Source organism: Periplaneta americana, chromosome 14, assembly GCF_040183065.1.
Source record: "Periplaneta americana isolate PAMFEO1 chromosome 14, P.americana_PAMFEO1_priV1, whole genome shotgun sequence".
NCBI classification, from domain to species: Eukaryota; Metazoa; Arthropoda; class Insecta; order Blattodea; family Blattidae; genus Periplaneta; species Periplaneta americana.
The window spans coordinates 90180579-90204656 of NC_091130.1; the positions used below are offsets into that span (position 1 = coordinate 90180579).

At 36.1% G+C, this 24078-nt stretch overlaps 1 protein-coding gene across 1 annotated transcript in view; it reads right to left on the bottom strand.

Annotated features, from left to right (window-relative positions):
* Positions 1-24078, bottom strand: part of l(3)80Fj (lethal (3) 80Fj) — a 499933-nt gene that overhangs the window by 383157 nt on the left and 92698 nt on the right. Inside the window, exon 7 of the mRNA XM_069845727.1 lies at positions 12921-13020. Within this exon, the coding sequence (XP_069701828.1) occupies positions 12921-13020 (100 nt within the window). The remainder of the gene's footprint in view (positions 1-12920; positions 13021-24078) is intronic.

The following is a 24078-nucleotide window of genomic DNA, read 5'->3' on the forward strand; positions in this document are numbered from 1 at the left end:
CTTCCTTTGTTCATGTTTGCAGTTTTTCTTGGGAAGGATAGGCCTAAATGTGGTAACATCCCGTTGCTTTCCGCACACCACTATCTCTTTCGCATCTTATTAAGTTCCAGGGGGCCCAAGCGTGGAGATGAGGAGAGTGGATTTGACTAATTGGGCCCTCCGGATTTCACCGAAAGTCACGGCAAGGGTTAAATATTAATTCTATCAGGATGTTTGACCCGATCAGAGATCGGGAAATCTCAATTAGCCTTTGCCCCCCGCATCCTGGACTAGCTTCTACGAATCATCAGAAAATCTTAGAGTGTGATTGGACCAATTTTTCCGAAAATGTTTCCACACTTTTGCCCTCGTAGCTCAGCGGACGAACGTCGGAATTTAGATGTCAACGTCTCAGGTTCAATTCCTCGTTACTCCTTTTCATTTTATTGTGGTTCAAGATAGTATAATGTAATAATACAAAAAGAAAAACTAGTACCAGTATTATGCAACTGGATTTTTCCAAACCTAATATTAAATTTATGTTATTTATATCGCTAAAGAACGATTACAATATAAATAACTTGAATATTATTTATACAGTATCACTAAAGAACGATAACAGAATATAAATGATAAAATATCGGTTTGTTTAATTAATATAAGATATTATATAATACGTATTTAATTATCTAAATAAAATAACCTATTTTACAAAGAAAGATGGTTATTTGTGTTATAATAATTACTTACATAAAATACAGATTATTTATATTGCGAAAGAACAATAACAATATAAATAACTTGAATATTGTTTTATAATGCTAATGATGGAAAACAGAATATAAATGATAACTTGAATATTATTTATATCGCTAAAGAACGATAACAATATAAAAAAACGTGAATATTATTCATATCGGAATTTCACAGATTTATTACAGATGTATTTAAGAAATTGTAGAAGAATAGTAATTAGTAACAGTGTCCTATTTATTCTTCTTGGAGCCAAATTTGTAACTTTTAAAAGTGTGGTTACTATGTTGAAGTGTATGTGTTGCAACGGATGCTTGATTTGTTATGTATGTGAGTCAGTTATGGGATGCTTGATGTCGTCACAATGTCGTAATTATAGTTTGATTGTGTTTGTGTGACTATTGTGTATTAATTTATGATGTATGGTACGGAAACCTGCATATTTGTGTTATAGAAGTGTTACGTATGTGTGTTGTTTATGTTTTTGTATGTTTCAAATTGATAACTGATATTTGTTTTGCAATCGCAATGCCTAATTTACGGATTGTTTATGTTTTGTTTACATCGCGTAAGCTAATTTAATTTTCTTTTCCATTTCTCTTTATGCTTATCTTTTTTGTGTATAAAACTATAGCCTAACATACATATGTAAAATAGGGCTAACCCCCATTGGAGATACAATAATAATTATTATTATTCATATCGTTATAAAATAATAACAGAATACAAATGATGACTTGAATTTTATTCATATCACTAAAGAACGATAACTGGATATAAATGATAATTTGAATATCATTTACATCGCTAAAGAACGATTAAAAAATAAAATGAAAACTTGAAGAAGGCCCGAACCCACAACCTTTGAATCATTAAACAAGCACTCTACCGCTGGCCTACGAGGTGCAGATATAGAACACTTTCATAGTTCCGGAACTGCTTGTACAAGCACATGCATTGTGTAACATCGCCACGACCCGAAGTGGACTTTGAAAATATTCGCTGTTCACGAGTGCGGCCACTTTTTTTTTTTTTTGACAACTGTACATCTCAAGTGTCCACTCTATTCAGGAAATGTTTAATTTGTATGAATGTCACTGTGTAAAGATGAGCCTGATATTATTGGACTCAGTTATACGTATGGCAATCAAGATGAGTAGATAAAAGTAAACACAAAAAGAAGGGATCGACAAGCAAGCACAGTGATCACTTTCAATCTCAGGTACCCAAGTGGCCACTGCATCAAGATGTCCAAGTATAATGACCTAATGAAACTCTTACCACTGATTCCTCCTGTTTATGAAGAGTTTTACAGAAATTTTAAGATTGCAAATGACACAAGTACGGGTGAAAACATCAAATTTATTGATGATGAGACAGTCATATATATGCCTGTAATGCTATCTTCAATTTTGAATAGATACTGATATACTATGTTTATATCTATGGCACTACTGATTTGCAATCATATTTGTATCTTCTTTCCTCTAAACTAGGTTTGATATATGTATGTCCTACACATCAGAATAATTTACAATAAACTTTAACTGCAATTATCTCGCAATTGCTTTGAGTGGGGATCTGCCGTTTTTCCACTGAGGTACTCAATTCTTCCAGAATATATAGGTAAATTTGCTAATAACCAGTTGTCATGTGAAAGATTAAGTACAGATTCTAAATTATTTCTCACCTTACTATCAAAATCTTTGATAAAAGATGGGAAAAATCATAAAGGTATGGTACGAAGAAAGTAGTTAAATTTATGAGCTATAAAATAAGTTTTTAAGAGGAACTACGCTGTGTGAGAATTGACTGAATATAGACCATCAATCGTCTTTAGAATCAAAACCAAATTATGTTCCACTGAGGTTTCCACAGCATCAAGCATGGTCAGAAAACCAAGAAGAGTTCATTTAGAACTAGAAACTATTTTACGACCTGGAGTAAGTTTCTCAAAAGCAGATACAACATCCTCATCTCGAACAGAACAAAAGTACAATTCACATTTTTTTTTAGGATTGATTTCAAGCCAAATAGACCTGCAATCTTCAACAATCTTTTCAAAATCATCAAGAACTATATTTGGTTCATCTCAAAGTTCTATCATCTAAGTAGAAGAGACTAAGCATACTCGTTAATTGAGAGATAATAGGATGAATTACAAGGTTAAAGAGCATAGGTCCCATGGGGTCACCTTGTGCTCCTCTCTGAGACAAGATTGTTTCGGGATTTAAAAAAAGTCTCTTGGAGTTCTATATGCCTGCCAAAGAGAAGTATGGAAGCTCGTAATCTTCTCCAACAATTTCTAACATAGAGAATCTCTTCCAACACAACTGAACGCATTTTTAAAACGAATCTTAAGAAGAACTTTATTACTACTACATTTTGACGAAGGAATGTACGAACAGTGTGTATAATTTCTTCACAACCTTGAGGGGTACCAAATCCCAGATAGTGAGGGCAGAAATAATCATCTAACTCATCACTTTCAAATACTAAGGACGAATTACATCTATTCCAGAAGCAGAACAAGTAGGAAAACTTCTTATGGAGTGCATCACAAGATCGTCAGAAACCAAAAAGTGGTTCTTCATAAGAAAGGGGTTCGAAAAAAGTCAGAGGCCTAGCAGGAGGAGGATGTTAATCTTGGAGGACACTCTTGTATTACTTACAACTCCTAAACCAGATGAAAGGATTCTTACTATTTCCTGAATATCTTCATCACATATGTTGACTTCGATAATGCAGGAAGAAGACAGATTTATTTTAGAGCCATGGAGATAAGTGTTAATACATATGTCACAGATTACCTTTAATCTTAGAAACTAACGACTTATCACGACTCTTATTAGAATTGCTTGGAAGACGAAAAGCAATGTAAATGATTTTCTATAACACAACCAATGTAAAACAATATTCACACTATGAACTCCACATTGCACAGAAAAATACAATGAAAAGAACAGAAACTTCTCGTGCTAAGAACACAATAATTGCACCGATACATTTCAACCATTTACCTCAACTATAATCTACTCAATGTATTATTACTATTATTAGTCACTGTATAATAATCTTACAGAGATCATAGTTTTATTTTGTTTGTGGGCCATTTTAATGATGCAGTACTTGTACCTAATCAAATGGCATTTGGAAGTAGTACCAGTATCCTGCATTATAGTTTCACAACTGTCACAGATGAATACAATTTGTTTTGTTGACATCAAGATTAAAAGTACAGTGAACATACTTTACCTCAACCACTTCATCTCTTCATTTTACCACATTTTGTGACATCAAAGACAAAGTTAGTTTTCATACTACTCCTCAAGATGTAGGAACTTTAACTTGAACTATAATATAACATAAATCAAACTAATTTATAAAGATAATATTAATTAACTATTTTAATTCTTATAGCAGCAAATAAGAGGTAATATAAGAAACTTTCAAGCGTGAATATAGGCACCATCTGTTCAGAAAAGTAACAGTTTTCTGAAATTGGTTTGGCATCGTGAATGATAGTAAATTCAACGTTAACATATTGCAGGCAGCAAGCTAGTCACATACAAAGTTTGCACCAGAGACCAGCTGTGTGATGAGGATCAGTGATGTTCATGAATGGTAATTGGTCAGTGCATAAAGGTTCTAGGGTGGGTCCCACTCAAGCATCTTGAAATAATTTATTCATGTCTACCTACACTGTTTGTTTTTTTACAATTCATTTTTGGTTTTCCAATAAGTCAATTACAAAGTTATAAAATATATTTATTATAAATTTTTCAATCATATGACTTATCATTCTTATTTAAAATTAACATTTGCTACAACATGTTACTAAAAGAAAAGTATAAATGTTTTCGCCTGTACGGCATCATCAGGTACATAATTGTTTAACGATATCTAACATAAGTATAATGTAGAATGCATTCACTTTGTAATGAAATATTACAACATCACAATATTCATGCACAATTAAAAACGTCAATTTTTTCATATGAAATTCAAATTTTAACATATATGTGTAAGTATGAGGATATTTTATACTTTATCAACTTTAATTTTAACAGTGTTAACCAACACATAACAAAATATTGTAACATGAGTTATATGTGTGCATACACCATGTCAGGTACAATTTCGGCAAATTAGCAATTCAAATGTAAATTAACTGATATCAATGTACTCCCAATAACTATATTAAACTATTACTACATATAATTTATGACTTTACTTCTTACTGTTACACAATATACAAATTAATATTTCATTACAAAGTGAATACATTCTACATTATAATTCTGTTAGATATCATTAAACAATTATGTATTTGATGATGTCGTATAGGCGAAAACATTTATACTTTTCTTTTAGTAACATGTTGTACCAAATGTTAATTTGCAATAAAAATGATAAATCATATGATTGAAAATTTTAAATAAATATATTTTACACTGTGTTTTACTCGATTTTCTGCCTCTATAAACACTAATTTTGTAATTTTTTTTATCAAATTTCATTCTGTAGTTTTTAAGATATTTTAGGATATGTAAACACAGGTTTAGAGGAAAGGCTGAGACATTATTGTATACAGCAGTGGTATTCAACCAGGAGTACATGAAGACTTCTTAGAGAATAAGTAAAATTTAAAATAAGCTTCAGTGGCGTGACGTAACTTTTTTGAAACTGTAAGCATTCCTAGTAATAACCTCAATTTCAACCTATGCTTCCCCACCAACTTCAACTCCCTTATCAAATCATTTCTAGGCCTCAGAATACCAGGGATCTACCGCATCCCTTGTGAATGTGAGGCAGCTTACATTGGCCAGGCTGAATGTACAATAATTACGCGTCTTTCTGAACACCAATGAAGTATCACCTTAATGCAGCCAGAAAAATCCGGACTGGCTGAACACTATTGAAAAAGGCCATACAGCTAATTTCAATAATACTGAGGTCCTGATGAAGTGTTCGGGCTACTGGAATAGAAGAGTTACGGAAACCCTGGCCATAGTGGTGGAAAGCGGTAACCTAAATCGGGACTTTGGTCTCCAATTCAGCGCTGCATGGACACCAGCTATAAAATTTCTCAACACCCAGATGGCGGCCCGTCATCAACAGAGGATACATGAGAACACATCCGCCGGGCCTACCGAGAGACCCACAGTCAATCAGTCGCACTGCACAACACAAGGCAACACATCAGCTGTGTTCACGTCGCAGTCCACAATGCATGGAACACGGAAAGCCAATCAGTGCCCAGTTCCTCAGCTGACTACTCCCCCCGGCACTATAAATAAGGAGCAAGATATCCCCGTAATTGCCAATTAACCCTGAAGACAAGGAAGATGAACATCCTCGAAACGTCAGTGGATCACCAACTTATTACCTGGCTGGAAGCCCGAGAACATTTTGAATTAAGTATGCATTATGTGTATGATTTGGTATGTTTGTAATTTTCTTTTTTTTTTTTATTTTAGTACCTATGTTATTGTTCACTAGTTCGAAATATTTGCAAAAAATTTATTCTCTCCTTGTGTTTGTTTTTTTTTTTCCTTTATCATCATCTTTTGTTATGTCATTGTAAAACCTGTTTGTTCTTAATTATCACGTTTTGTTACTGTAATATTTCTACTACGTACCTATTTTAATAGAAAATGTAGGCCTATATTATCTGTACCTGTTTCAAATTTAGTCTACATATTTGTTCTCTACATTATACTGTATAATATCATGTGTGCATTCCATTTTAGGATGAACGTCTCTGCTTACAGCTTATCTTTAATCCTTCAGTTTGTATATGTTATTCGGCAGTTTGTCTATGGTATTCGGTACTGTGTAGAAAATAGTCTGGTTTAGGGATTGTTCCTGTAATATTTCCTATTTCGATATATGTGATCAGGGTATATAATATGTGAACCTACATATATATATATATATATATATATATACACACAGTGTATATATATATATATATACACACAGTGTGTTTTTTTTTTTTTTTTTTTGGAAAAACGTTTACTGGAACTCTATCACTCAATCACATTGTACAACAAAAACGTAAGTTTAAAAATATTAGGCCTACATACCTTATATTACAATAAGTTCCAAACGGAGCTCATTCGATTTTAAGCATAAAGGAAATTTTGCGATTTCGAGCTATAGTTTCAGGATCAATAACAGAAGCTGGCAGCACTAGATTGTATGAGTTACTTTTGCACCAACGATAATAATGAGAAAATGTAAACTCTTGGACTCGGCAGTGGCGGCAATTTTAATTTTCAATTTCACTTATAAAGTATATCTCGTTGGAATTTGTAATGGCAAAAAGTTTACCGGAACGCGTTCCGGCTGAAAAAAAAAGCACTGTGTGTGTGTGTGTGTGTGTGTGTGTGTGTGTGTGTGTGTGTGTGTGTGTGTGTGTGTGTGTGTGTGTGTGTGTGTGTGTGTGTGTGTGTGTGTGTGTGTGTGTGTGTGTGTGTGTGTGTGTGTGTGTGTGTGTGTGTGTGTGTGTGTGTGTGTGTGTGTGTGTGTGTGTGTGTGTGTGTGTGTGTGTGTGTGTGTGTGTGTGTGTGTGTGTGTGTGTGTGTGTGTGTGTGTGTGTGTGTGTGTGTGTGTGTGTGTGTGTGTGTGTGTGTGTGTGTGTGTGTGTGTGTGTGTGTGTGTGTGTGTGTGTGTGTGTGTGTGTGTGTGTGTGTGTGTGTGTGTGTGTGTGTGTGTGTGTGTGTGTGTGTGTGTGTGTGTGTGTGTGTGTGTGTGTGTGTGTGTGTGTGTGTGTGTGTGTGTGTGTGTGTGTGTGTGTGTGTGTGTGTGTGTGTGTGTGTGTGTGTGTGTGTGTGTGTGTGTGTGTGTGTGTGTGTGTGTGTGTGTGTGTGTGTGTGTGTGTGTGTGTGTGTGTGTGTGTGTGTGTGTGTGTGTGTGTGTGTGTGTGTGTGTGTGTGTGTGTGTGTGTGTGTGTGTGTGTGTGTGTGTGTGTGTGTGTGTGTGTGTGTGTGTGTGTGTGTGTGTGTGTGTGTGTGTGTGTGTGTGTGTGTGTGTGTGTGTGTGTGTGTGTGTGTGTGTGTGTGTGTGTGTGTGTGTGTGTGTGTGTGTGTGTGTGTGTGTGTGTGTGTGTGTGTGTGTGTGTGTGTGTGTGTGTGTGTGTGTGTGTGTGTGTGTGTGTGTGTGTGTGTGTGTGTGTGTGTGTGTGTGTGTGTGTGTGTGTGTGTGTGTGTGTGTGTGTGTGTGTGTGTGTGTGTGTGTGTGTGTGTGTGTGTGTGTGTGTGTGTGTGTGTGTGTGTGTGTGTGTGTGTGTGTGTGTGTGTGTGTGTGTGTGTGTGTGTGTGTGTGTGTGTGTGTGTGTGTGTGTGTGTGTGTGTGTGTGTGTGTGTGTGTGTGTGTGTGTGTGTGTGTGTGTGTGTGTGTGTGTGTGTGTGTGTGTGTGTGTGTGTGTGTGTGTGTGTGTGTGTGTGTGTGTGTGTGTGTGTGTGTGTGTGTGTGTGTGTGTGTGTGTGTGTGTGTGTGTGTGTGTGTGTGTGTGTGTGTGTGTGTGTGTGTGTGTGTGTGTGTGTGTGTGTGTGTGTGTGTGTGTGTGTGTGTGTGTGTGTGTGTGTGTGTGTGTGTGTGTGTGTGTGTGTGTGTGTGTGTGTGTGTGTGTGTGTGTGTGTGTGTGTGTGTGTGTGTGTGTGTGTGTGTGTGTGTGTGTGTGTGTGTGTGTGTGTGTGTGTGTGTGTGTGTGTGTGTGTGTGTGTGTGTGTGTGTGTGTGTGTGTGTGTGTGTGTGTGTGTGTGTGTGTGTGTGTGTGTGTGTGTGTGTGTGTGTGTGTGTGTGTGTGTGTGTGTGTGTGTGTGTGTGTGTGTGTGTGTGTGTGTGTGTGTGTGTGTGTGTGTGTGTGTGTGTGTGTGTGTGTGTGTGTGTGTGTGTGTGTGTGTGTGTGTGTGTGTGTGTGTGTGTGTGTGTGTGTGTGTGTGTGTGTGTGTGTGTGTGTGTGTGTGTGTGTGTGTGTGTGTGTGTGTGTGTGTGTGTGTGTGTGTGTGTGTGTGTGTGTGTGTGTGTGTGTGTGTGTGTGTGTGTGTGTGTGTGTGTGTGTGTGTGTGTGTGTGTGTGTGTGTGTGTGTGTGTGTGTGTGTGTGTGTGTGTGTGTGTGTGTGTGTGTGTGTGTGTGTGTGTGTGTGTGTGTGTGTGTGTGTGTGTGTGTGTGTGTGTGTGTGTGTGTGTGTGTGTGTGTGTGTGTGTGTGTGTGTGTGTGTGTGTGTGTGTGTGTGTGTGTGTGTGTGTGTGTGTGTGTGTGTGTGTGTGTGTGTGTGTGTGTGTGTGTGTGTGTGTGTGTGTGTGTGTGTGTGTGTGTGTGTGTGTGTGTGTGTGTGTGTGTGTGTGTGTGTGTGTGTGTGTGTGTGTGTGTGTGTGTGTGTGTGTGTGTGTGTGTGTGTGTGTGTGTGTGTGTGTGTGTGTGTGTGTGTGTGTGTGTGTGTGTGTGTGTGTGTGTGTGTGTGTGTGTGTGTGTGTGTGTGTGTGTGTGTGTGTGTGTGTGTGTGTGTGTGTGTGTGTGTGTGTGTGTGTGTGTGTGTGTGTGTGTGTGTGTGTGTGTGTGTGTGTGTGTGTGTGTGTGTGTGTGTGTGTGTGTGTGTGTGTGTGTGTGTGTGTGTGTGTGTGTGTGTGTGTGTGTGTGTGTGTGTGTGTGTGTGTGTGTGTGTGTGTGTGTGTGTGTGTGTGTGTGTGTGTGTGTGTGTGTGTGTGTGTGTGTGTGTGTGTGTGTGTGTGTGTGTGTGTGTGTGTGTGTGTGTGTGTGTGTGTGTGTGTGTGTGTGTGTGTGTGTGTGTGTGTGTGTGTGTGTGTGTGTGTGTGTGTGTGTGTGTGTGTGTGTGTGTGTGTGTGTGCATTCCATGTTAGGATGAACATCTCCGCTTATAGCTTATCTTTAGTCCTTCAGTTTGTATATGGTATTCGGTTTTGTGTAGAAAATAGTCTGGTTTAGGGATTGTTCCTGTAATATTTAATATTTCGATATATATGGCCAGGGTATATATGTGAATATATATATATATTTTTTTCTTCAACAATTGTTATAGCATCCAACATTTAGTCTTTATGTAATTCGGAAGAAGTGCATAAGTTGATATCAAATGATCCCATAGTATAGAGGTGGTGGTTATGTTTAATTTTTTTAAAACATTAACTATAAATAAGAAGATACATCCAAGGTCCATTATAGTCCCAGTGAGCCATTCTCGGTCCATCTTTTTTTTTTTTTTTGACGGCCTTAAGATCTCTCCCCTTGGGGATGTTATTGAAACATGGCTTTTGGAAGTCTATTCCGATTCATTCATTGAACATGGTTTTTCCACTGCAGCTGGTACTTGTTTATAAACTGTGAGACTGATTGTAATTGAAGTTCTTGCTGAACTAGCAACCCATAGGCGTCCTTTTTATATTGCTTTCAAACCTCATATGAAGCCTCGGCTGAATAGGAAGGATACTACTGACGACGCACTTGCAAAAAACAAGGACAAGACATGGAAAAAAGAAAATGTTTTAAAATTTGCAAAATGAAATGTACAAAGTATTTCACACGAAGATGATCAATTGGATGATATTTTAGCAAAAAAGGGAACTGCAGTAGCAGTTATTTCAGAAACAAAAAAGAAATTAAAGGGATCCGAAAAGACTCAAAATTATTTACATTTCTACATCAGAGTGGACAGTAAAACTAGACCTAATGCTGAGATCATGATAAGGATACAAAAACGTTTTAAATTTACTGGAATGAATGGATCATTCAATTACAGCTAAAATTACAATGGGGCTACTTAACATTTATTGGTATTTATGCTCCAGTGGAAGGCAAGGAAGAAGAAAGTGAAACATTTTATAACAATTTACAAAACATTGTCAATAAAGTCAATAAGTCAGATATGCTAATTATAATGGGAGATTTTAATGGAAGAATCGGGAACACAAAAACTGACCAATTTGTCTGTACCCATGGAGAAGAAACATGTAATAGTAATGGACTTAGACTGATCGATTTCGCATTATTTAATTATTTTAAAATTACGAACACATTATTTGAGCACAAAGACAGTCATAAATTCACATGGGAACCAAGAAATTCAAAATCAATTATAGATTATATACTTTGTAATGTTAAATTATCAAAAATAGTTCTAGATGCTAGAGTATTCAGAGGTCCTGAGTTAGAAATAGATCATTACCTGTTAGTAAGTTCCATTGGTTTTAAACCTAGGTGGTACACAAAGAAATCAATACCTATAAATAGAGATTGATCTTTCAAAGTTAATTTATTTAGAAAATTTAGCACTAGCAAGTTTACATACATATATAAACACACAAAAAAAACCCCACCCTCTTTTTAAACTTCCCCTTGGGGGTTGAAAATTTTACCTGACTAGTGACTCCTTTAATATTCTGTTCACCCAGCTAATACAAACTCCCAAAGCTTCACTTATCGACTGAACAATACATTCCAAATTAAACCATTTTACTCTTGCAAATATTTCGCAACATTATAAATAATTGCCCTAGCATTGCTTTTCAATGGTCTGCCAGCAACACTAGGCTTATGAGTCATTCTTACACTTTGAAATGGAATTACAATTAAGGAATAATGAAGTGTACGAAAAGAGATAACACATTAAGAACGTAAATTTCAAAAGGAGTTAAAAAGAAATTTTAAGCAAATGGAAAGAAATTAGTTACTACAAAAATAAATATCTTAGATCAAGACATCCAAAGGAAATGGGCAATTGAAAATATTGAACAGATATGAAAGTGGATAGGGGATAGATTAATAGGAAATAAAAACTCAGCTTAAACCTATAATTTATAGTAACCTGTAATTTACATATTTAGTATGCTTATAATACTCAGAATCACAAAGTACAGTACTGAGTAAAACATACTTCATGCAAGACAATCTGTCACGGAGGGCTCCAGAACACAACTGATCCCATCATCATGTTCGTGCAGTACCGGTAAGTGGTCTGTGGCACCAATTCTTTTCTATCTTGTATAATTATAAACCATGGGTGACAGTAGACATGTGAAAGCAAACAAAGTTGCAAGCACACTAACAGGATATGCCCCAAAGAACGTAAGCAACATAAATGAGAGAGGATTATTTCATAATGTACTATCTGTCAAATTGTTGTGCATTAAATGTGAAAATTGGCATGAAAAGAAGCTGAGTAAACACAGAGTTACCACACTGCTAAGTATTATATTACAGTAGAATCCCTCTTATCCGGCACCAAAGGGACCAGGCTAGTTCCTGATACGAGATTTTTCCAGATAATTGAATAAATACCAGTATATACAAAAAAAAGTTCGTATTTCATGGTGCCAAATGTTAAAACTGCAGCCATGTGAAGCTTATTTCTCTATCACTTGCTCATAACTGAATAAACAGAAAAACTGTGTGGATTTGAATTATTAAAACACATCACATAATACAAATAATACACTAATTTTAGGTCCGAATATTCACTGAAAATTAAAGTTCGTGCGAATTTCCTAATGTGGCTAAATTGATGGCCCAGATTGTGACAATGTGACAGATTTAAACATTTTCTTTTAGGCCAGCCAAAAGTGCCATTGTTTTGGTATTGCCAGTTATTTGGGTGTCGGATATGAGAGATTTTAATGTATTTTTTATTGTAATGATATAAAGTATACTCCAACAGTTTGCGAGATTGTATAAAAAAAATGAGAACCAAGAAATATGGAAACATGCTATACGAGTTTTTAGGCTTTCATGGTGACAAATTTCCAGGACATAGTGGAATACCCATAAACCTAGTTCTGTTAATGAAAACATGCTGTCAGTAAATAATGTTTTGGAGAGGAAGAATGGATAAAAGTTCTGTTGGGAACTTCTTCGCACAATGCAAAACATGAATTCAAAAAAGAGAGAGTAGTCAATTCGAGATTCCACTGAAAATATAGCAAGATAAAGTCTGTTAATTTATTTCCTGTCGACAAAATAGTCAGCAGATGAATATGCAACAGCCCACTGCTATGCCAAAAGTTGTGACATTACAGAGAGTCCCTCTGTACTTGTGATATATATTCCTTATATTATGCTTAAATCATAAAACAGCTGATAATCTGTTCCCTTGTCATTGAAACAAAGACAAGTCTTCACAAACAAATGTAGGCTACATATAATTCAAATAGCAGAAAATACTTCCTACCTTCACTCTCTAAGACTTTAATAAAATGATCTGCTGCAATAGTAGCCAATCTTTGAACACTGCTTCCCGTTACTACATTGTAGCTCAGATTACCAGCACCCTAAAACAAACAATTTCATGGCTGTAAGTTTCACTATCATAAATTTACATCATTTTTATTTAATGTCAAAGTCAGTTCAAAGATATTTTTTACTTCTTTTTCACTGCATCATCGAAACGAGTTTCCATGTCTGCAAAACACAGTTTTTGTATCACTTTTATGGTAAATGATAGTGAAGAAAAATTGAGGAAATAATACTGCTAGCACTCCCTTCAATATCTCTTGAATGGGGGCAAAAAAAAACGTAACAGTAAATGAAAACATGATGCAAGGAATACTTTTATTAAATAGGGTAAAATATTCCCACGTGAATTTACTATTTTGCTTATGTAATCTAAAGACATGCATTCCACTAACTGCATGTGAACATAAACAATATACATGTATTTAATATCACTTGACACTCCATAAATTTGAAAACAAGACACTTACATGAGATGTGCACCTGAGTGGTTAACTACCATTCTGAAAATGTTAGTAATACATCAATTTTATCAGTCTTAAGCAAGTAGCGGAGGAGGACAGTTCATTTTGGGAAAGTCAGGTGAAGTAAGGTGTAGTAGAGGTATTGGCCTGTGATTAAGTTGGGGAATAAAAGTTCGTAATAGTGAAATGGAGGAAAGTACAGTAAACAAGACATAATGGTATAGCAGAGATGAAGAAGAGGATAGAAGAATTACAGCACAAAAATGAAATTTAAAAAAATAAATGGGAACACTTTGATGAGGAGAAGAGGAGAAAAAATCTGTTATTTTTCGAGAAGAAGAAAGAGAGCAGATAATGAGAGTGTGTTGGGAGTGTTTTGTTATGGACATGAGTGACAGGCAAGTAGGCTACTGAAAGCTTTTAAAGTAGGAAGGAAGCTAAACCAAAATTCTGAACATGTTAGGCCAATATTAGTTAAATTTAAGTGCGAGATTATGAAAGAGAGAATCTTATGGAAAAGAAGACTGTTAGGGAACATAATGATTAGAGAAGACAACGACTAGAGCTATGAAGTGAGAAGCAGAAGAAGGGTTTTAATTCCTTTCCTGAAATCAGCACATAGGAATGGTCATTTCACGAGACTGATTAAGGATAAAATCAGATAAACAACTTGGTCTTCAGTATGGAGTGCCTGCACAGCATAAATGACCCAGAAACAGAAACAGGAGCAAAAGAAAAGGAGAGAAACAGAAAAATCTTGAAGGAGAAAAGCCAAAGTATTGTATCAAAGGTAATGATGAGTGACACGAGCGCGAGTAGGTTGCTGGAATCCGAAGAGTTATCCAACAGTTTAGGAAGGGCAATAGTCAGGAATTTACTGAATGCGGTGTCAGCATCAGTGATGGAAGATAGCGTGAAAGCCGAGGCTGAGTGAAGGAGGAAAGAAGTTAGTGACATCAGGTAATGGTAATCAGAGTATAACATCAAAGAATAAGGAAGCATGAGAATCAGCTAGCAAAGTGCAAGCACAGCAACGTCAATTGCTAACAGCTGTTTGGGGCAATACCGAATAGAGTGAAGGAGCTGAAAAAGAAGGAGCTTGGAGGGGAACTGGTGAGGAGAAGATAAGAGTGTTAAAAACTAAGACGCAAACTAAGAAGCATTACGACTTAAGGAATTGATGTGAAGGGTTCAAGTGAAAAAAGAAAGGGTCAAGGTTAACAAAATGAGGGTATTAGGAGTGTGGCCAAGAAGATTAGTTATGTGGAGTGTGTGAATGTAGTGTTATGTATCTCTGGAAACGAGAGTAAATAATTAAGTTGAACTTAGAATGGACCAAGAACAATAATAGCGAGTAGAACTTGTTGTATTTTACAATTCATTTTGGTTTTCAGATAAATCTATTCAATATGATAAATTTATTTTGAATCCTCAATCAATATGATTTATGTATTTGCAAATTTTATTATTTGCTATTACATCTCAAATAGATATGAATGTTTTCGCCTGTTCGGCATTAAATTGTACAAAGTAATATGCATAACAAAGTTGATTGATTTTATCATGAGTTTCAAGTAGTGGAAAACTTATTGGTAGAAATGTTCAATTTTGAATTTGTGTAATTTGTTTTAATTTCACTATAGAAGATCCAAATGTATTGCATAAACATACACCATATGACTACATCGTAATAATTGCATAGCACTATGTGATCTGTTCTAATCTAGACAGAAAGTATGATATTTTATAAATTTTATCAATTTTAACTATTTTATCTTTACATTAAGTGATATTAATAAACATATGTAACATGAGTTATATGTATTAACATTCACATCCACAATCTTATTTTTCAGCAAAACAAATTACACAAATTCAAAATTGAACATTTCTACCAATAACCTTTCCACTACATAAAACTCATGATAAAATTAATCAACTTTGTTATGCATATTACTTTGTACAATTTAATGGATTAAGTTTAGATTTCGTCAATTTTTAAATATCTGATGATGCCGAACAGGCGAAAATGTTTATATCTATTTGAGATGTAATAGCAATAAAATTTGCAAATACATAAATCATATTGATTGAGCATTAAAAATAAATTTATCATACAGAACTTGTTGTGGTGATTGTTATTATTATGTATAGGGGAGGATAGTAAACTACTTTGATGTAAAGGGGGAATAGTTATAGATATCCTACAAGCAAAATTCAGCTCAAACTCCTCGTGTCGCAGCTCGAACTCCTCGTGTCGTGCATGCTATACCCCTCTTACTCCCCTGCAGTAGGTTTGAGAGCATGCTCGGAACGGGAGCATATGTCATCTGCCCGAGACAGTCACGCCCGCTGGTTTCTGCACACTGAATTTTCCTTGTTGGATGCCTATAGTCAGATATTAGATAAATTTGGAGGGTGGTCGTCAGAATAGGTAGGGTTGGAAATTTGCTTCTGTGTGGTGTATCACTGTGGTATGGTGTTATAAGATGTGGTGTTGAGGATAATATTGTATGAGGATAAATAATGGGTTCAAGTTATGGGCAGAATGTAATTTTGAGAACTGGATATTATAGTAAATAAATCTGTAAATAGTGATGGCGAGTACCAGAATACAGAAATGTGAAGGGCCATCATCACTTGGCTGTTTGCTTAAAGACAATAAATCATATCATATCATATATCAATTTTATGACACAAAATTCACAACCACTAAGTCAAAGGAATAATTAAGTTGCATCATTCCTAATTATTTATGGCATATAAAGCTATACACAGTGAGTGAAATAACCTTGCAGACTGAAATGAATAGAAAACCTATATCATGTTTTGTGATTAAATGCATGGTTAAATAGAAAATTAACTTTGAAGTTTTGGCAGTCAGGCAATATCACCGTGAACACACGCTTCTCATTATACAGATGTAAGAGGTCAACAAACTCGGTAACACAGTGTGTCTCGCTAGATGAGCTGTTCTCCCTGGAGCTGTGTTGCAACCAACTCACAGATACAGAGGCTTGAATTTAGAGGTTTTTAAAATTAAATTTACATGAAAACCGTCCATATTATTGAAATACGCCAGAGGGATAAATTATTCTTTATTAATTTTCTTATCAATATGACAAAACCCACTATCCTGCTCGCAACAGTTAATGAGTAAGAGGTTGTTAAACATTTGAGGAAAAAAAAAAACAATTGTTTCTAAAAAAAAACTATGAACTTTTCACCAATATATTATAGTTTTTTTGTTACATACAACATGAGCTATTCGCTCTGAAAATCTGCAAGACTATTTCACTTCCACCCTATATATACAGGATCTTCACAAAAATACGTAACACTTTGAAATGGTTATACTTCAGCTATTATATTAGATATATCAGTGGTTTTGGTGTTAAAATATCCAGGAAAGGTGGGAATTTGATACTATGTAAAAATATTTTGAATGTGAGACCCTCTAGTAGCCACTATCATATTCAATATTTGATGAAAACTACCCACTACCTTCTTTGAGTTTAATCACGAATTCCCTGTATAGCAGTTTGAATGTTGGCTTTCAATTCAACTGTGTGAGGGTTATTCTGCTAGGCTTGGTTTTTCAGTAATCCCCATAAATAAAAATCACAAGGATTTAAGTCGGATTTAAGTCTGGTAAATATGGAGGTCAAGTTCATCCAAGACCATGAAATCACTCCTGATACTGATTAGAGACTATTCCACCATGAAAATGCTCATCCAGGAAATTAAAGTCTACATTTGCTGTATGCAGTCTTGCAACATCTTAGTGGAAGTATGCCTCATTCAGGTTTACACCCATGCCTTGGAGAGCCTCAACAAAATGTTGCAGGATTTATAGAGAATGTACACAAGACACTTTTAAGGATCTGCATTTCGTGTGGGTTATTAGTCGTATACTCCATTCTCTCTATTTTTTATTGTATTGTTTAATGAATACATTTGAGATGGGCAGGACATGTAGCACGTATAGGCGAATCCAGAAATGCATTTAGAGTGTTAGTTGGGAGGCCAGAGGGAAAAAGACCTTTGGGGAGGCCAAGTCGTAGGTGGGAAGATAATATTAAAATGGATTTGAGGGAGGTGGGATATGATGGTAGAGACTGGATTAATCTTGCTCAGGATAGGGACCAATGGCGGGCTTATGTGAGGGCGGCAATGAACTTCTGGGTTCCTTAAAAGCCAGTAAGTAAGTAATTGTTTAATGAATATGACACTAGATGGCAGCCAATGTTACACTTCAAATTCTCAGCCTTCAGAAGTTGCTCAATATAATTGATATAAGTAAAAGTGTTATGTATTTTTGCGAAATATGTGTGTGTCGGTTTATATGATGCACACGAGCATGTGCACCCCCTCCCCCCGATTGAGGTTGTTGGTTGATACATCTATTATTTGGTGGTAGTACATCTCACTTGATGATATGTACCAAAGGAAGAACAATTTGTTCAATTTGTTGCATACATTCAAATACTGTCGATATTAATACCGGAAAACTGGCTCCCATATGTGCAACATCGATTAACAGCACTCCAAGTGTCAAGGTTTGAATAAGCTGAGGAGAAATCAAAACATTTTTTGTTTTGCCTGAGTAAGAAGCTAATGATGAAGTAAGTGTAAAGCAGGCGTTGTTTTGCAGTGTTTAATTGTAAGAATTATACCTGTCAATGAGGACCGGTGTCTTTTTTTCAGATTCCCTCACAGCAGAAATATGTAAGTTTAACACTTTTATATACATACTGCATTTAATGTTTGGTAGTCTTTCTTGTATTATAAAATACTTAATATGAATGACAGAAAGCAGAACAGTAGCCATACAAACAAGCTGTGAATAACAGAATCAATGTTATTTCTAATTTCTGAGTGTTGTAAGTTACATGTTTTTACTAGAGTTGCTAATTTCATAATTTGTCACTAAGTTACTGTTACACAATTTATACAAAGCTCATCTACTGTCAAAAATTAAACAAGTCTTATCGTATCTGTGCCAAACACTTTCAGCAGTCAGGCTTCCGAAACCCAAATCCACAGAGTCAAGAGTAAGTGGTCCATTGTAAAAATAAAAACAAAATAAAATCATTATATACTCTTATACACTTGTGAGGTTCAGACCTGTCTTCGGACAGTTGACTAAATAACAATAACCCTTAAATATATATATATATATATATATATATACTGTATATATTACATAGTCCTATATAACAACTCTAAGTTGAAGAAGAATGATGGTCCTTCTCTTTATCAGGAGAAATAGACAAACCAAAGAGGCACAGTCCAAAGAAACAGATCACAGAAGGTGCCTCGTTATCAAAGGACACACCGCTCTGTCTGGAATTAAACTATTTTTTGTCACTGGACGACTGTGGAAAAATTAGGAAGTCTGTTTTCAGAACTTAAAATTCTGACTGAAAGAAAGCCAAACCCTCTTTGCTTTAAGGATTGGTTACAAAATACAATAGTGCTACATCACTTATGGAAAGATCTGGAACAGAATTTTAACTTTCGGTTCTTGCTTACAAGACATGTAACGCAAAACTGTCTTGAAAATATTTTCTCTGTCGTGTGTTCTAAGGGTGGTAATAACATTACTCCTGACAGCAGTAAATTTAAGTCTGCCGTCAGAGGAATTATGAGCTGTCAGCTCTTAACACTTTCGGAAAAAGGCAACTCTGAAATTGAAGTTAGTGAGTTTTTAGTTACGAAAAAGGAGATTGAAGGAAGTTCATTTAAGATCTGCAAAGGTGGTCCAACAACAGACAACAATATTGTAGATACCAATGAATTTGAAGAGGGCAATAATGATCATTGTATGATTCCAGATAATGCATTAACATATGGAACATGCAAACTGGAACTAGCTAGTTTCAAATCTGAAAACTTGACAGGCATTTATCAGCAAATTGCAAATAAAAAGTATGACAGTGCAAATTTTTTCATTCCCACAAATAGTTCAGTTGCTTTATCTAAAATTATTCGATCAACATTTCACACGAACTTCAGACAAATTTTTCAAGCCGACAAGGTGTAAAAAAAACCTTATTTTTTAACAAATAGGTCAAATTAATTCAGTATAAAAAGATTCTAAACTTCTTTTCATTAATAAGTTCCTTAACATAACGATAAATTGTATTGTAAAAAATGAATATGACAGAATAAATCGTAGAACAGTACATGGAAAAAAGAACAGAAAGGCTAAAAAAATAATGCATAAGTAACTGGAGAATATAGAACTAATGCGAAAATTAAGCTGTTAGTAAATAGGCCTAATGTTATTTTTCATCAATCTGATCTCTCTTTTAAAACCTTATAATATTATTATTAGCATCATAATGTTCTTTGAATAGTTATGACAATTAAATTATCGTGAATACAAATGTGATTGTTCTGTAATGATTTCTTTACCTCCCATGTAATAACATATAGGCCTATCACAATTCTCCCAACCCCTCCAAGAGATCAATCAATCTTCTTAATGTATCCAGCTGTTTGCTGACAACATAAAGTCCACTGTAGTCTATTCAGTTGTTGTTTATCACGAGAAATGAGTATTTTGATCAGTGTTCATTATAGATGCCTGTTGCTAGTAGCCAGATGTGGGGTGTAGTCAATATATACTGCAGGGCTGTGTCTTCTGCAACTGATACTGATGATTTTAATTTACTTCTTTTGTGGTTTATGGATGGACAGTATAGAAGAATGTGTTCCAGATCTTCATCATGATTATTACACCACAGACAAGTAGGATTATCAGAAATGTGAAATCGGTGTACGTACAATTGTGACAATGTGACCTGTTCTGGCTCTTGTTAAAAATGTTTGAACATGTCTGGGCAAGTTTTTTACATTTCCAGGTCATTTGGTTTCTTTTGTACAGAATGTAAAATTTTTCCTTTGTCAGAAGAGAGCCAATTGTTGATCCATAGGTTTGTAAAATGAGACTTTACTGAAGCAAAAGCACTGGATAGAGATATCACTTGAAGAGGTCTTGGTTGCAAATATGTTGCCTGTTTTGCAATATTATCAACTTTCTCGTTTCCAGGTATACCACAATGACTAGGTATCAATTGAAATGTTATTTCCTTTTGGCGTTCCCCTCCTAGAGATGTGCAAAATCAAATACTGTAGAGAGCTTTACACAGCATTTGAAGCAATGCATATTGGAAGCATTGTTCAAACCAAGCCAACAGACAGCACTAGTGTTCTCGTGTCGCCACTCAACACCACATTAATCATGTTGCTTACAGGTATTAGCTCACTACAGTATTTGATACATCTTAAGTCTGATTAGTGAAATATATTACTAGTCAGTGTTGTATGGAGGGAGAAAGGAACTGGCCACCCTACTCCATTATCTCCTGGCTTAGCTGCCTCATGATTTATGCTTTATTGGTATCACTTATGAGGTTCCAACCAGTCTTCAGACAGTTGACTAAACAACATATACAGAAGTCATTCACGAAGTTTTACTGCCACTCAGGGAGAACCTTCCTGAAGTCAAATGGAGCAAAAACAGGTAAATAAAAACATTAGATCCGACATAGTTAAATCACTACAGGTTACTGAAAATTTTAAATTACAGGCAAATTTAATAACACCACTATAGAAAAAACAAAGAAATAGATACAGTTCCCACTCTTGTAACTGCTTACTTGTTGTAAACTTCATTCTGCTCGTCAACTCTTAGTTTTACAAGAGATTTTCCAATGTGTCTCCTACCTCTACACACTTGGTTGTACGCTTATGAATCATGCACGTTGCATTCCTTAACTTCAGGAGTGTTTCTGATGATTGCTGCAGCATCCATAATATGCACAATTAATTCTTCACGTGTGTTTACCTCAATCTGGTACACAAGATCCTTCATCCACCCTCATAAGCAGTAATAAATTGGTGTCAAACTTGGGGACATGGGTGGCCAGGGATGAGCACCTCTGTGACCAATCCAATGGTGTGGCAAATACTGGTTTAGATGAACTCTCGCAGTGAAGGTGAAATGAGCAGGCACCCCATCAAGTTGGAAATGCATACGAAGTTGCGTTGCAAGAGGAACATTGCCTAGTACCTATGGCAATTCGTTTTGCAGAAAGTGTAGGTACAGTCGATGACACAGCTCATCTGCCCTGGAAGGAATGCGGAGTTGGGGTAGTAGTTTCGCACTAGTAGTGGATGGGGTGGATGGAGAGAAAGTTAGAAATACAATGTAGCATGCATTATAAAAACATTGACTTACCAATTCTGCGCCCCGTTACAATGGAGTAGCTAATTCTGAATCACTTCCATCATCATCATCATCATCACTGCTGCTCCTACTGCTGCTATCATCACTATCGCTATCACTACCACTGTCACTATCCAAAGAAATTAGATTATCCACTACTGCAGGCAATGTATTATGTCGAAATCTGTATTGGCTCTCCACTTTCAATGTATGTTGACAATAACCCTCCCAGTACTCTTTAGTTATTGACGATAAAGCCATTTCTGTAAGTTCCTTTAATCTTTGCAAAGATAAATCTCCTGTCACATTATTTTCTCTCACTTTGTGTTTCATCTTTTTCCATGGTAATTCGATCGGGGATAAGTCACACATATAAGGAGGAAGTCTCAGTACGTTGTGTCCGAACTCCACCAGCCTTCGGTCAACCCTAAAAGTCTTTTCTTGAGGCCTGTGTTTCTCGATTAAGGAGAAAAGGTCGACTTTATGAAGTTTTTCACTGACTTCAACTCCTTTTCTTCTCAGCCACTCTATCATGTCTCTGTTTGGCGCGTACTTATTTGAAGCCTTATCAACCTGAACGGAGTGATAGGGGGCATTGTCCATGACCACGACTGACCTTGGCGGAAGATTGGGAATTAATTTCTCATCAACCCATTTCTCGAAATTTACCTGGTTCATCTGCCCGTGGTAATCCCCGCTCGCAGAACCAGCTTTATAAACGAGTTCTGCATTTCTTAAGGAACCATATTTGCTACCCGCATGTAGGACGATAAGTCTGTTTCCTGCACTATGGTTTGCCTGTATGCCGAACTCATCAGAATGTTGCCAACATTTCTTAAAAGTTAGGTTGCTGTCCACCCAGGTCTCGTCGAGATATACAATTTCTCTCCCTTGATTACGGAATTCCTCAATTTTCCTCAAATAAGTATGTCGCCAAGCAACAATATCAGCCCTTTCAACTAGAATTTTTCTCTTCGACTGGGATTTTTTCCATTTGTAGTTCATCATTTTCAACAGTCTATTTAGTGACCTACCACTCCATGGAAAATTAATTTTATTTCTAATTACAGGCAAAAGCTTGCTCACAGTTGGCCCTTTCTTTTCTTGAATATAAAAGTCGTGGATAGTATTTTTAATAACACACCTATCAAAGTCATCAACATCAACACGCGTATGCTGTGGCCGAGTTGGTCGTTTTTTTCCAGGAGTCGAGAGAACTTCATTGGGGCGATCTCGGTTTCTTTCCAAATTTTCTTTTCTAATTTGTTTTGCCGTAAATTCAGACACACCAGTGTAATATGCCGCGCGTTTAGTGGCCTGAGTAACTAAATGCGTGAGACACTTGTTCTTGGCTTCGTTATCACACGTTTCTATCACTTTCGCTATTATTTCACGTGCTTGGGAATGAATTACTTTCTTTTTCTCAGGAGGCGGCATGATTAGGCACACTTAAGTTTAAGTTAATAAATTTAGTTGCTATATACAGGTAAGCTTAGAAATACTCTCAGTCTATATATACACACGAACACTACGTACGAAATTATTCTGTAAGAATTACTATATACACTTAGTCTATCACACCGAATTATCCTATAAGAGTTGTTATATACACTTAGTCTCTATATATACACACAAACGCACGAAATTATTCTACTTAGTCTATATATATATATATAGCTACGCAAACACTACACACGAAAGTTATATTGCTACGTCTTAACTTCGAATATATATTTACACCAGCAATTCTATTAAGCAAACGTTCACTTCCGTCTTCCAAGTACAAATGGAAAGAGAGAAATGTTTTTTTCAAGAAAGTAGAAAGGGGATTAAGCAGAGTGCATTCACACCAAAAGTACCGTTAGCCAGCCGCTTGCTCCGAAGTTAGCCTCACACCCCTCTAAACACCACCCCTAACTTCCCCAAGGTTCAGGGCAGATGAGCTGTGTCATTGACTGTACATGTCAACATTTAAGTTTCTGGGTAAAATGAATAAACCTATCAGCTTATCATACAGAACACCACACCATACATTTATACAAAATCGATGTTGAAAATGGTTTTCTCCGTTGCTTTAGTGTTAATATCTACCCATTCATGTAAGTTATTAATGCCATCCTGTGTGAATTGTGACTCATTGAGGCACATAATACAGTGGTAAAACTCTGTACCATTTCCATTTAACCAGGTGCAGAACTCGAAAAAAATGGGCATGCTCTTGCGGCTCTAAATGTTTCACTTCTTGAAGATGATACGGATACAGTTCATTTATAGGTCATTCGTTATCTCATGAAAACAAAAGCTTGCGTGCACTATAGCATATTCTAAGAACCTTATGGTGGAAGTATGCGAGCTTGCTTGCTATGAGTAATAGTGTAGCGAGGGAGGAAAGCTCT